This window comes from Myxine glutinosa, chromosome 1, assembly GCF_964187855.1.
Source record: "Myxine glutinosa chromosome 1, kmMyxGlut1.1, whole genome shotgun sequence".
In the NCBI taxonomy this organism is placed as follows: Eukaryota; Metazoa; Chordata; class Myxini; order Myxiniformes; family Myxinidae; genus Myxine; species Myxine glutinosa.
The window spans coordinates 269857225-269874304 of NC_136261.1; the positions used below are offsets into that span (position 1 = coordinate 269857225).

General features: G+C 41.7%; 1 protein-coding gene across 2 annotated transcripts in view; it reads left to right on the forward strand.

Moving 5' to 3' along the window:
* IQCB1 (IQ motif containing B1) overlaps positions 1 to 17080 on the forward strand; it is a 43516-nt gene that overhangs the window by 17595 nt on the left and 8841 nt on the right. For both annotated transcript variants that reach the window (XM_078786939.1, XM_078786942.1), the window contains exons 2-6: positions 907 to 1063; positions 2966 to 3095; positions 8378 to 8471; positions 9498 to 9594; positions 13310 to 13485. In XM_078786939.1, coding sequence (XP_078643065.1) covers positions 907 to 1063; positions 2966 to 3095; positions 8378 to 8471; positions 9498 to 9594; positions 13310 to 13485 — 654 coding nt within the window. The remainder of the gene's footprint in view (positions 1 to 906; positions 1064 to 2965; positions 3096 to 8377; positions 8472 to 9497; positions 9595 to 13309; positions 13486 to 17080) is intronic.

Sequence of the window (17080 nt, forward strand, 5' to 3'; positions counted from 1 at the left end):
GCTGCCCACGTCACCCGCACAAGAAGAGCTCATCAAATCACTGCAGCGGCACTGCACATCCTGCAACACCGTGCGTATGAACGCCACTGTATGACATATGCTGATGATGCAGAAGACCTGCCTGAGTTCGAAGACTGGTGTCACCAGAGAGGAGAAGACATTCCCAACTTTCAGTACTGGGCAACTGTGCTGGAACTAGAGATGTTGGTACTGGTCTACGTGCGTTCTCTGCGGCAGGCTTCATTCACGATGTACCTCGATGCCCTGACGGAACTGGTCCCATGGTTCCATGCCTTAGACCACACACGCTATGCCAGGTGGGTCCCTGTTCACCTGAGGGACATGGTTGCACTCCCAATGAAGCACTCAGATGTAGCCAGAGAATTCAGGGCTGGCAACTTCACTGTACAGAAGACGAAGAAGGTGTTCTCTTCGATCCCAATCGAATCGAAATCTTGCAAAAATCAAATCTCTGAATCTGAGATGGCCCAATATCCAGATCTTTTCATAATATGATAGTCTACTAGTGTGCCAAATTTGGTGCTTTCCTCACAAAATGCACAATTGTTATGCTAAGTTGCCCCACTATAGGGATGACACACAAAAGGAGAAAGGAGAGTGATTTTAGGCCTCAATTTTCTCCTTGAGATTAAGAATTTTGCAGTTTGTTCTGGGTCTGGGTTTCTGCAGAGGTTCAAGTGACAGGACATTAGGGTGGTGGCTTTGGGTCATTTGGTTCCATCCTTGTGTTAAATCTATCCTTGCTTTACTTATCTGGAGAGAAAGCTTGCACATAATCTTTGCATCGTTACTATTATTAATAGTAAGTCTTGAAGTATATATGGAAGTAAATAGTAATGGTTTCCTGTTTATATTGAAGTATATATTTGCGTTACGATGTTGCAGAAATCCTGGCTGATGTGAATGGAGGCCATCAGGTTGTGCTCAAGCGTTCTGTGTGGGAAATGCAGCTGCTGCACTACTGCTCTCTGTCCCTTCGCTATGACCATTCTCATCTGCACAACAGTTGGATCAATTTAGCGCACCTGGCACGCATTATCAGGTTGCTCAAGGACTTTTGTCGCTGATGACTATTCCAATGAAGAGGATTGTATATTACCAGCAGAGTACCCACCCTACGGGTGATCTTTTTCCAAGCATGCAACACATTATTCTGATGCATACCTCTATTTGGGCGGTGTATAGGCAATTGACAGCTCCCTCAATCGCTCCCGAAAAAAAAAAATAATAACCCTGGTTACCTGCATTAAGGAAAAAACTTGCCTCCTACTTATAATTCAAAACACCTCACTGCACTGGAAAATGTGGGAACAGGAATACTGTATGTAAAGGGTGGGGACTTGTAATACCATCTCCCATCTGGAGGTGGCGCAATACGATACATATTTACAAAGAGAGTTTTGCCCCCAAGACCACCGGCAAAAATTTAGAATTCCCAATGCCCATATGCACTAATAGGGGTCATGCTGATCCTATGTAGCAAGTCTGGATGTAATGGGCCCAGAACTGTAGGAGGAGTTGCGCAACAAACACACACACATGCAGACAAACACCGGTCCATGAATTATAGTGAGGATTTCAGGGGCCATTTATAAATGATCTATGCAAAATAACAGCATTTTGACTTCTCCCACCGCATCTGTCTTCATCCTATATTTTTACCTTTTTTCTTTTATCTCCTATATCCTGCCACACTCCCCTACCAATCTTTCTCTTCTCAAGCCTCCTCCTTTCTCTTCCTTTTCTCATTTGCCCCCAAGCTTATCTCTTTGTATTGAAAAGACCAGTTTCTCATTAAGTTGGTGAAAGAGTCATTTGATGCCCTTAAATGTAGAAGTTTTCTACTTCCCACATTGACCATATGTTCTACACTTATAACTTTGTTTTTGTTATCTCTCTTCTTTTCCCTTTCTATTTATCTCTCTTTCCTGACTTTGGCACTGACTGAAGTATAATTCTTTATTATAAGTTTTAAAGGATCATAATGAACTTGAAATGATTTTTATGTTGGATAGCTTTGCTTTACAAACAAACACTCTTTAATTTGGCAAAAAAGATGGGTCCTTCTCCATTTACCTTTCACTGAAAAGAATGTAGATAGCTTTTATGCCACATATACATCGCCATCAGAATTTATTCCATTGATTACAAAAATAAAAAATATATGTATTTCAATCTGAAAAACTGTGCGGCCTTTCAGAATGTTTTGGCAGTAGTGCCTTTTAAATGGATAGAACATCCGAATTGACTGAGCACAACGTTTTCGTTTTTGTAACAAATGACATAATTGCCTACAAATTGTTCGAGGGGCATTTATAATTAGTCATGTTTGTCTTGAATGTCTTCAATTTATTTAAATATGTGGGCTGGCAGGGCTGGTATGAGCACTCGGACTGGTCCGCGAACTTGCCTTTTGAGCTGTTTAGCCTGGGTTTGAATTTCATCCCAGCTATAAACTGTTGCCATAACAAATTAACTCGGTGCAGGCAGCACAATGCATTAATGTATGTTCCATCCATCAGAAAGATGTTGAGCTGGAGTACTAGTTTGCTAACATTGGTTGTTCGTGGACATCAAAGATCCCAACGCGTGTTTTGCAAAGAGGAGTGAAGTTATCACCGCCACCCTGAACAAATTTCAAATTCATGTCCAGGATTTCGTTTTAGTCTGGAACATTTGCTCAATTTGTCATGAACATCCGAATCTCTGTCACGAGTATGGGCCTCCATTATTTATATATTTATGCAGAAGTAAAAGGCTTTAAAGTATTGGTCACAATTTGCCTTACACCTAAGTGTAAAAGAAGATACTACATCAGTAACATATTAGCCTTGGCTTCTAATAAGAGCTAAAACTGATATGTTGGTGGTGTTATTGCCATCTAGACTTGCCACCGACCCTCACCCATCACACCATCTATAACCATGCATTTTGTTTTGTGCAGCTCGTGCTGTGTAGGCTTGGAGCCAGATACGGACGTTGAGGAATTTTATATCGAGTTCCTCCCTACAGCTCTGGACAACATGCTTCTGCTTGCACAACGATTACACACACAAAGGGTTCCATCTGACAAGGTGTGTCAATATCTATTGACACGATAAGTGTCAGGTGTCAAGGTGTGTCAATATATACCTATGTGTCATTTTGTGGTTAATTCTATTTTGATCATCACCAAACGACAGCTCTTTCATTACTGTTGTATGACAACTTAAAAGGAGAATTCCAATTGAGGTAAAGTTTTCTGATGTTCACAGTAGTTATTGTCAAAATTGTAGTGGTCTGAGAGGGTCATTAACCAGTGTGGCAGCTACATTCAAGTGTAAGGTGTGCAGAGAGGGAGCTGCAGATGTAGGAAATGTTAAGTTGGATCTTGGAGACGGCGTGAGGCTGGAAGGTGTGAAAACATTTTGCTACCTAGGAGACATGCTGAATGGAGAAGGTGGATCAGTCTCAGCAACGGTTGCTAGAGTGAGATGTGCATGGAAGAAGTTTCGGGAACTGAGTGGCGTGCTGACGAGGAGGGGAGTGTCGTTGAAGCTGAAGGGAAAGGAGTATGCTGCATGTGTGAGAAGTGTTATGATTTATGGGAGCGAGACATGGGTAATGAACGTAGAGCAGCAACAAAGGCTGGAAAGGGTGGAAATGCGAATGGTTCGGTGGATGTGCGGAGTATCGTTGGGAGAGAGGAAGACAAATGATGAATTGCGAAAGATGATGGGAATAGTGCCTGTGATTGATGCTGTGAAGAGAAACAGGTTGAGATGGTTTGGTCATGTGTGGAGAAAGGATGAAAGTGACTGGTTGAGAAGAGTGATGGAAATTAATGTAGAAGGGAGGGGAGGACGTGAAAGACCGAGAAAGACTTGGCTGAAGGTGGTGGAAGAAGTAATGCGGGCAAAGGGGGTTAACAAGGGGGGATGCAGAAAATAGGGCAAAATGAAGAAGATTGTCATGGGGCCTGCAAGGCTAACCCCCACTCTAGCAGGGAAAATGGCCTTAAAATGCCTGTTGTTGTTGTACAGTAGTTATTGTCAGGTGCCAACATGTTAAGGGCACATTTCACAAGCATCATGTCACTCCTACCGAGTGAATTAAGTCATTACCCCGTGCACGAAGCAAAAAGCGGGATTAAGCAATTGGTTCACTTTGTCTTTTCTGTCTACACATATCAGTTTATGTTGGACTTAGAGGACCGACTTAATATTTAATTGAAAGTTATATTTTGAATATGAATCGGAACTTGCATCGGAAAACGAACCTACAGTTTAGCTGTACTTTGGCTCTGAAATTGGCAAAATGTATGGAATTTCGTCCGAGTGCAAATGTGCACAGAGGTGTAAGGTAATTGTGTTAGTCTGTCTGACAGTCAAACAAGATTGAAAATCATTCCAATCAGGAAACTTAATGTTTTTAGTGACATCGTCAAGGACACAGATAACAGGCATAACTAATTTAACGTGATAAATAAGGTGGTGTAAAAGACGGTGTATCAACTTTGAAAAACTACTGAAAAACTTCTGACAAACAATTTTTTATGACTTCTCCGGAGGCATTATGTTTTCGTGTTGTCCGTCTTCCTGTCCGTTCGTGATAGGTTTTTTTTACCACGATAACTGAAGAACGGCTGAAGATATCCAAGTCAAACTTGGTACAAGTATGTATAATGATGCAAAGATTAAGTGCTTATATTATGGGCTCAAGACAACCCTGGTGTTGGGCTAGCGGCTAGGGTGCCGGCTTAGGATCCTAGGATCCTGGGTTCGAATCCCGGTCGATCGCTGAATTAACGCCAGGGGGGTTGACTCAGCCTGTCATCCTTCCGAGGTCGGCTAATTGAGTACCAGTTCACTGGTAATTCCCTGTTTGTCGTTAAAGGCGGCAAAAATGGTTGGCGTCAGGAAGGGCATCCGGCCGTAAAACATCGCTTCAAAAAGGGGACCAAAAAACAACAACAACCACGGTTCCCGAAAAAGGCCAACCCCCGCTTTGCGGGGAAAAATGGCCTCTAAAGGTGGTTTTTTTAATTTTTTTTTTATTATGGGCTCAAGAGGTCAGAGGTCCCGTCAGGTAAAAATTCTGTTACTGAGCTAACTTGTGGCCTCGTGATTGTATTTTGACCAAACTTGGAATAAGTATGTATTATGATGCAAAGATGAACTGATTCGATTTTGGCATCAAAGGTCAGAGGTCATGTCACGTAAAAATGTGAATAAGTACATATAATGATGTAATAATGTGGGTGGAGGCATAACGGTCAACGTCGTGATGTCGAGGAGTGCCATTCTTGTTTCTACAGGCTTTAAAATCTTTATTTTATTTTAATTGAATTATTTACTTGAACACTGTAGAACACAAATCTCCTTGTTGACACTTTCAAAACCCTTCCGTTTAGCAGTACTTGAACAAAATATAATGTCATCCCGACCAATCAAATTTATTTGCCACTCGCGCTCTCATCATTGGGGAATATCGAGATTCAGACAAAATCGCGACTCTTACGAAATATAAATTGTGCTTGAAATGCAAAGCAAGATTTAAAAAGACCCTTCCCATGTCCTTTTTCGCAAGACTGCATTGGGCAAGGTGTTCTATGAATTCTCTAGTTGAACCTGTGGTGAATTTGGCAATTGCTACCACGGAATAATTACTTTAAATACTGCTTTACAACATGTATGATGTTATTAGTGTTATTAGTGGTCTCACAAAATAGCAGGGTCGATTCACCTGGTTTATTAAATTAGCACTCCAAGTTCTTGATGCACACCAGGTACTCTTAATTATCACCTGGGCTAATTGTTTGCTCCTTTGGACCCTTTTCAGCACTTCCTCTGGTATTTTAAAGTGTAGTCAAAACATTCGCCAAAAGGATAAAATGCAGCCAATTATGCTATTTCGTCTTAATTTAACAATTACGGGCAAGCGTTTGATCTCTTAATGAAATGGATCTGGAATGAAACTGTTTATTATTATTAGCTCACCTGGAACGAAGTTCAGGGGAGCTTATGCGATGACGCGTCGTCCGTCCGTCCGTCCGTAAACACTTGCAACTTTTTCTCCGAAACCGCTGAAGGGATTTTGACCAAACTTGGCACAAATTATATTTGCTGTGTTGTGACTAAAGTTTGTTCAAGGCATTTAAAAAATCCGGGTCTGAAGGGCAAAATGTATATGGGGGGTCAAAGTGGGTCCAGGTTTGACCCCTCAAAATAGGTATTTGCTTTTTTTTCTGAAACTACACACACAATTTCGATGAAACTTCACCACAAGCTTCACCACCCATGATGTACAAAAGTTTGTTCACGACATTAAAAATAATCTGCCCCTTTGGGGGTCTCTGGGGGAGGGGGAGAGGGTTGCCCCCAAAATAGGTATTTGCTTTCTTCTCAGAAACTACACACGCAATTTCGATGAAACTTCACCACAACCTTCATCATCCGTGATGTCCCAATGTTTGTTCATGGCATTAGAAAAATTGGGGTCTGATGAGGTATCCTTCCCATGGGGGAGAAAGGGGACTTGCCCCCAAAAATAGTTATTTTTTTGTTTATTTGTTTAAAGTCTTATGATTATGCTAGTATGATTCTACATGCTGCCCTGTCTTCTAGCAACCATTGAAATTGGTTTAAAATATATTTTGTCAGTGCGGTATACTGTTTATTCTACCAGGTGAGCACCAGGGGTATTGTCGTTATGTTTAATCAATTATACAGTATCTACGGCTTTCTATCCAAGGCAGTAAATCATCATTATTGAAAAGCTAATCTGTTACTCTTTGACAATACCTACATTGGTTCTTTATTTGTTGGCCCTTTTCTCCGCGCTTCTTCGTCTTCTTATTTGAATATAATGTAATTGTTGTCAAATTGAAACATCAGGACAATGTGATTAATTAATTTTTTTTGCATAGGTTGCTTAGACTGGCACATATTGAGCCAAAAGATAAGTATAGGTCGGTAATTAGTAGGACGGCCTTTTTCCCTGTCCTAGGAAGTTCTCAATCCTATCTGGAAGCTTAATTTAATTATCATTTTTCCTTTTTTACAACGTCAGCCTGGTGTTGGCTTAGCGGTCAGGGTGCGGCTTGGGATCCTAGGATCCTGGGTTCTGAATCCCGGTCGATCGCTAAATTAACACCAGGGGGGTTGACTCAGCCTGTCATCCTTCCGAGGTCGGCAAATTGAGTACCAGCTTGCTGGGATGAATGATCCCGGTGTGTACCCCGGTTTAGAATAGGTACACCGTATCCCTGCGCATCGTAAGAATAGGTACACCGTATCCCTGCGCATCGTAAGAGCATGACCAAGGGTTGGCGTCAGGAAGGGCATCCGGCCATAAAAACATTGCCTCAAACAGGGAACCATGATTGTCATGGGGCCCGCAAGGCCAACCCCCGCCGTAGCGGGGAAAAATGGCCTGAAAACGATCATTCATTCATTCGTTCTTTTTTACAACGTCATTAATTTAGTTTTTCTCTCTGTATATTGTATGTGGCTCAAAATCGTCTCTTTGAACAGGAGAGCATTAAGACAATAACAACCATCTCACTCTTTATTTACAAGTGCATTCATTTCGTAATTAGATGCAAGTTACCTCAGTATCGAACCAAAAAGCTCATGTCTAACTACGTCAATGCAGGACTCTTTTTGATCACACACGTTCGTCTGCTTTTCCTTGGCCTACCTTGTCATCATTGACATTTGAATGACAGTGGTCAAACACTTGGAAGATTAATTCGTTCTAATTAAGGAATAAATTTCTTGCTATGTTTGACAGAAATTACTGCGCGAATGATTTTTCCTGTTTCACCAAAAATATTCTTCATTTGAATGGAAAAATCACCAATTGTTTCGTTTTATATATATTTTGCGGGGAAGGCGAACACGAACGGAAGTCCTGACTTATTAAAATCCACGAGTCTAACATGTGCCACAGCCGAGCCAAGTGAAAGCAGGAAGTACATATTGATCTCTGCATTAATTCACCCCCTGCCCCCCCCCCCCCCTTCCACCCCTCAAATTTTCACCAATTTAAGCAAGCTATTGGAGAATGTCATGTGATTTATAAAGACTAACAGTAAGTACTCTTGAGTTTGATTACATTTTACAGTACAGATGGAAAGGTAAAGTAATAGTGAATCGTAGGACACCTGTAATTGAGAAGTAATCACAATACACCTCTCGACAGATCCCTGCCTGCTGAGTTTTTTTTCGCTCACTTACAATGAACTTTTCACCATGTTTTTCAAGAATGTTTTTTTTTTAATATTAAAAAGACCTTTTTCTTTCCCAATGGCGTTTTGTTTCCATATTTATATCTAGGGACGCGTATGTTTATGCTGTTATTATTGTGTGATCAGAATGATGATGAAGAGGACATTCTGCGAAGTTTGATGATTGTCCTGGACTCCATGAACCATCTAGTTGGGAGTTTTGCCCAACTCGCCATTCAAGGTGCTCTGCTTGGGAAATTATACACATCTCTTCCTTTATATTCCTCGTATTTCAGGGATTTCTGTCGGGTGTTGTTAATTTTTGTTATGTTCGGTGGGATGTTAATTTATTTTTGTAAATTTTTTTTTTTTTTGATGTTGGTATGTTCCTTGTATTTTATGTAATATATGCAGTAAAGTCTTATTATCATTAACAATACTAGGGCGTGCCCGTACGTGGGTGCAAAAAAACATGCGTGCAAACAACAACAACAAAAAAAAACTTTGAAACCACATGGCAGTAACGACCACAGAACCCCCCCCTCTATTTACATGAAATGGTTTGGTCCATTCGCAAAGCCAAAGCGAACGGCTTGCGAGTACGGTAGAACCCCCCCCCCCCCCCTCTATTTACATGAAATGGTTTGGTCCATTCGCAAAGCCAAAGCGAACGGTTGGTAAATAAATCGCCATAGCTCGGTAACTACTTCTCCGATTAATATGAAACCTTGAAAAGGCACATCCTCAGGTCCCCAGCAATATACCTGGCAAGTTTCAAGTATATCGGACCCGTGGTTGTCGAGAAACAGCGGTCACAGACAAACACACAGACAAACACACAGACACACACACATACAGAGATTACTGGAATTATAGATAGATGTTCTGTGGATTGGCTGTTGTGTCGGCAATGTCATACTGGGATTACTCCCCCTTCCAATGTTGAAAACTGTCACCTGGACTGACCTCTTTCATATAAATTACATCTTATAAACACAAAACGCATGAAAATGACATTACTCTCCGGGTTTGTTTCCCATTGGCATTGTCTTTCACATCACAGCCTTTCACTAGGGAATGATGATGTTTATTTGGTTTGTTGTTACAATCATAAACCCCTGGTGCACATTTTGTCGACTGCATGTGCTCATCCATAATTATTCCCATCTTATCATGTTTCTACCTGAGATAAAAGGTTGGGTTATGAATGATTTGGGTTAAATTGGAGACTAAAACATGAACATGTTTTCCAAACCATGTTTGGCAGTTGTGAAGTCAAATCACCTACTTGAGCTCCTGATGTCGAGTGATGCTGAGACGCTCTGTGCCACCATCGCTGTTTATCGGAACGCTCTAAATCACAGGTGAGTTGCAGGCTCCTTTGTCAGTCTGTTAGCTGACATTATGACTGCACTTCCAGCCTGACCTGCCTACCACGTGATCCCCGCACCAACTGAAATGTATTTTCTCCTCCCAACCCCCTTAAATGCTCGGGCAAGGTACTCAGCCTGCTTTATATACCTCCCCGTTTGTATAGTTCTACTTACCCTGGGGAAGCTCCCAAGGTATTTGCTCCCAAGGTGATGTGGAAATCATGACTCATGATTAATAAAATAATAAATAGGAGGTGGAGAACAGGGGGAGACTGGATCTTGTGACATGTGGCCCTCAAAACTAAATCTACACATTAACTCCTTCGTTATATTTTGTTAACGTGTGCACATTCACAAAATCTGAATGCAGATGTGGCATTTTGTACATTTATTAATAATACCAAACAGGAAGGGGTTCCCACTCTCTTCCATTCATGCTTCAATGCATTGTCATTTTGTGGGGTTTGTAATCGCGTACGAGAGTTTGGAATCGCCAATGGGGGGTTACTAATCATGAGTGGGTGTAAGAAAACTTGACAAAGGGTTAATTCCTAAAACCTCAGCTTCTCCTTGCTTCCCATGGTAGTGAGCATACAGTGCATTCAGAAAGTATTCAGACCCCTTCACTTTTTTCACATTTTGTTATGTTGCAGCCTTATGCTGAAATCGTTTAAATTCATTTTTTCCCTCATCAATCCACACTCAATACCCCATAATGACAAAGAGAAAACAGGATTTTAGAAAGTTTTGCAAATTTATTAAAAAGAAAAAACTGAAATATCACATTTACATAAGCACTCTTGATCATCTTTGAGACGTTTCTACACCTTGATTGGAGTCCACCTGTGATAAATTCAATTGATTGGACATGATTTGGAAAGGCACACACCTGTCTATATATTTGTTAGCTGTGGTGATGATGGATGACCACTGTGGGTGATGTTGACCAAACTCCATATTGGGTGACCGCTGTGGTGATGATGAAACATGAAAGCCCACAGAATCTTGTTTCTCACAGTCTGTGAGTCCTTTAGGTGCTTTTTTGCAAACTCCAAGCGGGCTTTCATGTGTCTTTCACTGAGGAGAGGCTTCCGTCTGGCCACTCTGCCATAAAGCCCAGATCGGTGGAGTGTTGCAGTGATGGTTGTCCTTCTGGAAGTTTCTCCCATCTCCACACAGGATCTCTGGAGCTCAGCCAGAGTGACCATCGGGTTCTTGGTCACCTCTCTTACCAAGGCCCTTCTCCCCCGATTGCTCAGTTTGGCCGGGCGGCCAGCTCTAGTAAGAGTCCTGGTTGTTCCAAACTTCTTCCATTTAAGAATTATGGAGGCCACTGTGCTCTTGGGAACCTTAAATGCAGCAGAAATTTTTTTGTAGGCTTCCCCAGATCTGTGCCTCGACACAATCCTGTCTCTCAGCTCTTCAGGCAGTTCCTTCGACCTCATGGCTTGGTTTTTGCTCTGATATGCATTTCCAGCTGTGATACCTTATATAGACAGGTGTGTGCCTTTCCAAATCATGTCCAATCAATTGAATTTACCACAGGTGGAGTCCAATCAAGATGTAGAAACATGTCAAAGATGATCAAGAGAAATGGGAGGCACCTGAGCTAAATTTCAAGTGTCATAGCAAAGGGTCTGAATACTTATGTCAATGTGATATTTCAGTTTTTTCTCTTTAATAAATTTGCAAAACTTTCTAAAATCCTGTTTTCTCTTTGTCATTATGGGGTATTGAGTGTAGATTGATGAGGGGAAAAATGAATTTAAACGATTTCAGCATAAGGCTCAACATAACAAAATGTGAAAAAAGTGAAGGGGGCTGAATACTTTCTGAATGCACTGTACCTCAATCAACATCCTGTTGATTTGATCCAAAGTAAAACTGGAATGGGGCTAATGTTATCACAGATGAGGTAATGTAATTGCAGATGGGATAATGTAATCATATGACATTTAACGAGAACAGCCCTCGATAGAGCGCCCATTTCCACCAGGCTGAACAGTTTGTTTTGTATCCCAATGATAGGCCGGATCTGGATTCGGACCTGAACCAAAATCAAATCAGCTTGTTATTGTCACCCAACCAACTCATTCACCTCTTTTAGTCATAACTCGTCCATAACTTTTTAAAATATCATGTTAGATATCGCTTTTCACCTGATCTCTCAATGGTGAAGAATCACTTAAATAATTCTCTTATCCAAATCCATATTCAGATCTTCACCAAAATCGAATCGATTCTTCCTTGTCACACACACACAACTGGTCCACCAAGTTTCGTCCAAATCCGTCTACAACTTTTTGAGATATCGTGCTATATGGCGGTTTTAGCCCGATCACTCAATGGTGAAGAATCACTTAATTAGAACGGCACTCAGTCGGGAGCATACCTCCGCCTGGTTGGCCCTATCTCCCAATGGTTAAGAATCACTTAAAATATTAAATAATTCTCATATCCGAATCCATATTCAGATCATCCCCAAAATTGAATCTATTCGTCCTTGTCACACACCCAACCGGTCCACCAAGTTTCGTCCAAATCCATCCATAACTTTTTGAGATATCCTGCTATGTATCGTTTTTGGCCCCATCTCCCAATGGTGAAGAATCACTTAAAACATTCTAGTAGCCGTATCCGAATCCGGATCTTCACCAACATCTAATCATTTCGTCCTTGTCACATACGCTACATCTCTGCCAAATTTCGTCCGAATCCGTCCACAACTTTTTGAGATATATTTTTCACAAACAGACAGACAAACAGACAGGGGTGAAAACATAACCTCCATCCACCTTTGGTGGCGGAGGTAAAATTCTCTGATCCGGATCTGGACATTCAGCAAAATCGAATCATTTCGTCCATGTCACACTACCTCTGCGCCAAGTTTCGTCCAAATCCGTCGATAACTTTTTGAGATATCCTGCTATGTATCGTTTTTGGCCCAATCTCCCAATGGTGAAGAATCACTTAAAACGTTCTAGTATGCGGATCCGGATCTTCACCAAAATCTAATCATTTTGTCCTTGTCACATACACAACCTCTCCACCAAATTTCGTCTGAATCCGTCCACAACCTTTTGAGATATCCCGTTCACAAACAGCAAACAGACAGGGGTGAAAACATAACCTCCATCCACCTTCAGTGGCAGAGGTAATGAGGCATGGTAATATAGAAGAAGAACCACCTTTAGAGGCCATTTTCCCCCGCAGAGCAGGGGTTGGCCTTTTTCGGGTATCGTGGTCCCCTTTTTGAAGCAATGTTTTATGGCCGGATGCTCTTCCTGCCGCCAACCCTGTTAGTCGCCTCTTGTGACACACAGGGAATTACCAGTGAGATGGTGCTCAGTTTACCGACCTCGGAAGGATGACAGGCTGAGTCAACCCCCCTGGTGTTAATTCAGCAATCGACCGGGATTCGAACCCAGGATCCTAGGATCCCAAGCCGGCACCCTAACCGCTAAGCCAACACCAGGCCCGTGCAGTTATTTTTCACTCCTGTCTGTCGATGATATCATATTACATGGTAATATGATAGCTAATATTCAATTGGTGTTCATGTTACCAACTTGCAGGTACTATTTGGTGAAGTACTTATCAGAACTTTACATAATGTGCAGTTTTCGCAAAGAAGTTTATTTTTCAAGTGCAAACAATCAAAGGACAAGCAAATATATGATTCGTCACCTCATGGCTGGTTTTCCAGGACAGTGCAGGTGGGAAAGGATTTTGTGAAACCAATCATGGAAGAGCTCGTCTCTCAGCTATTGTCCTCATCAATAATGCAGCCCGGAGAAACAGAGCTTCAGACATGTGCGCTGCTGCTGACCATTGCCAAGCTACACCCTCCATCAGCATCATATCTAACGGAACACAACAAAGGTGCATATTCAAACCATAGGACAAGGCCATCGAACCAATCACCCTTCTGCCTCATGAATCGGACCCTTATAATTGGAAGTCGGTCTGCTGTGTAAAAGCTGCTGTGTAAAGTCTGCTGTGTAAAAGCTGCTGTGTAAAAGCTGCTGTGTAAAAGCTGCTGTGTAAAAGCTGCTGTGTAAAAGAGCTCATGTTGGTAATGAAGAAGAAGTTTTGGAAAACATCAATGTGAACATTTTACAACAGCACCAGCAGAGTGCATGTTCCTTTGACCTCAGAATATTTGTTGTTGTATTCTAATCCATTGTCACTGTCATCGTCACAAAATGCTGCACAGATTGAACAACAATGTGCACTTCACTGGTACACAAAATTGTATTAGTAAATCACAGATTCACGAAATAAGATTGAAGAAAAACCACGATCATCGCATAAAATGGAGCACATGACGAGACTTGCACACAGTGCTGGTGCTCATGTCTAAACTTGTGCACGACGTACATGAAATAGTGCACACGATGAGACATACGCAAAGTGCAATATAAAGTGAATAACCTGTATTTGTTGTTGGCGAAGAATAAAATAATCAAAACAAATGTGAATAAATTAAGTGTTGTGGAAGAATATTCAGCCCTTTGTGTTAATTTAGATAAAGTATGAGGGGTTGTTGAAAATTAATGCCTCTTCTTCTTTTTCTCCAAAACAGGTAAATATATTTGAATTAAACAAAGCACAGTCAGCACTTTAGTTCTTCCCACGACTGAGTGGGAAGTTTCATGATTCTGACACTAGACGTCTCAATGCTACATTAGTCAAGATGGCAGAGGGCAGCAGGACGTCGTCAGTGCTGTGAAGCGCTGGAGATGAGAGTTGGGATGACTGACTGAAGATGAGATGACTGCAGATGAGATTTGGGATGACTGACTGAAGATGAGATGACTGCAGATGAGATTTGGGATGACTGACTGAAGATGAGATGACTGGAGATAAGATTTCGGATGACTGACTGAAGATGAGATGACTGCAGATGAGATTTGGGATGACTGACTGAAGATGAGATGACTGCAGATGAGATTTGGGATGACTGACTGAAGATGAGATGACTGGAGATAAGATTTGGGATGACTGACTGAAGATGAGATGACTGCAGATGAGATTTGGGATGACTGACTGAAGATGAGATGACTGGAGATAAGATTTGGGATGACTGACTGAAGATGAGATGACTGCAGATGAGATTTGGGATGACTGACTGAAGATGAGATGACTGGAGATAAGATTTGGGATGACTGACTGAAGATGAGATGACTGCAGATGAGATTTGGGATGACTGACTGAAGATGAGATGACTGGAGATAATATTTGGGATGACTGACTGAAGATGAGATGACTGAAGATAATATTTGGGATGACTGACTGAAGATGAGATGACTGGAGATAAGATTTGGGATGACTGACTGAAGATGAGATGACTGCAGATGAGATTTGGGATGACTGACTGAAGATGAGATGACTGCAGATGAGATTTGGGATGACTGACTGAAGATGAGATGACTGCAGATGAGATTTGGGATGACTGACTGAAGATGAGATGACTGCAGATGAGATTTGGGATGACTGACTGAAGATGAGATGACGAGATGATATTTGGGATGACTGACTGAAGATGAGATGACTGGAGATGATATTTGGGATGACTGACTGAAGATGAGATGACTGTAGATGAGATTTGGGATGACTGACTGAAGATGAGATGACTGGAGATGCGATTTGGGATGACTGACTGAAGATGAGATGACTGGAGATGAGATTTGGGATGACTGATTGAAGATGAGATGACTGGAGATAAGATTTGCGATGACTGACTGAAGATGAGATGACTGGAGATAAAATTTGGATGACTGACTGGAGATGAGATTTGGGGTGACTGACTTAAGATGAGATGACTGGAGATGAGATTTGGGATGACTGACTGAAGATGAGATAACTGGAGATGAGATTTGGGATGACTGACTGGAGATGATATGACGGGAGATGAGATTTGGGATGACTGACTGAAGATGAGATAACTGGAGATGATATGACTGGAGATGAGATTTGGGATGACTGACTGAAGATGAGATAACTGGAGATGATATGACTGGAGATGAGATTTGGGATGACTGACTGAAGATGAGATGACTGGAGATGATATGACTGGAGATGAGAGTATGGGTGCACCATTACAATCCTGAGAGTAAGAGATGGTCAATGGAGTGCCACTACAAAGGACCACCAAAGGACCAAAGGACCAAAGGACCACCAAAGGCTTTGGTCCGTCAGATTTTCATCTTTCCCCCAAACCTGAGGAACACTTTCATGGAGAACATTTCTCTTCCAACAATGATGTTAATGGCCGCTGTAAAACGCTGGTTAAGTCAGCTGAACGCACCGTTCTATCACGACGGCATCCCAAAACTACTTTTAGCTTGGTAGGAAGGTGTAGACCGGTGTGGTGATTATGTACAAAAATCAATATGCACCAGGGTAGAATAAAGATTGATGTTAGTATCTGTCTTTGTTTTATTCGAATATCTTTACCTGTTTTGGAGAAAACTAATAAGAGCATTCCTTTTCAACACACCCTCGTACATAGTTATTGTTCCCAGTTACAAGGAAGATGTAGTCACAAAGCTGACCAGCGACACGATGACAGGCACTGATTAAGCATAGCAGGTTACAATTCCAATGTGGCACTTGCATGGTACACTGCAGACGTTCCAGAAACTCGGTGATAGTTTAGCTTTGAAACGTTACTAACTTTGGTAAGGACACTGGTCTGGTAATCCTGGACATGAAGGCTTGATGTTTTCATTGAGAAGAAATTTCATAATTACCTCCACCACCTAAGGTGGATGGAGGCCATGTTTTCATCCCTGTGGTTTGTCTGTCTGTCTGTGAGCAGGATATCTCAAAAAGTTGTAGGCGGACTTGGGCGAAACTTGGTGGACAGTTTAGGTGTGTTACAAGGAAGAAGTGCTTCAATTTTGATGAAGATTCGAATCCGGATCAGATAATTATTTAAGTGATTCTTCACCATTCAGTGATAGGGCCAAAAACTATATATAGCATGATATTTCCAAAATTTGTGGATGACTCATGACAAAACTTGGTGAATGAGTTGGTAAGGTGACAAGAACAAGATGATTAGATTTTGGTTCAGGTCCGGATCCAGATCCGACCTATCAGTGGGATACAAAACGTAAACTGTTCAGCCTGACAGACGTCGGCCCGTTATCGAGTGCCATTCTAGTTATTGCTGTTACACCCTCATTCTTGTATCACTTGCTGCCATTTTGATTTTCAGCGCATTCATTGAAGCATGAAACATACGATTATGGATATTGGGTGACAGCACTATATACATATCTCCATCGTCCCTACTTCAGGGCTGCACAAATTGAAAATTTAGCTTAGCGGTTAGGGTGCCGGCTTGGGATCCTGGGTTTGAATCCCGGTCGATCGCTGAATTGACGCCAGGGGGGTTGACTCAGCCTGTCATCCTTCTGAGGTCGGCAAATTGAGTACCAGTTTCACTGGTAATTCCCTGTGTCGCAAG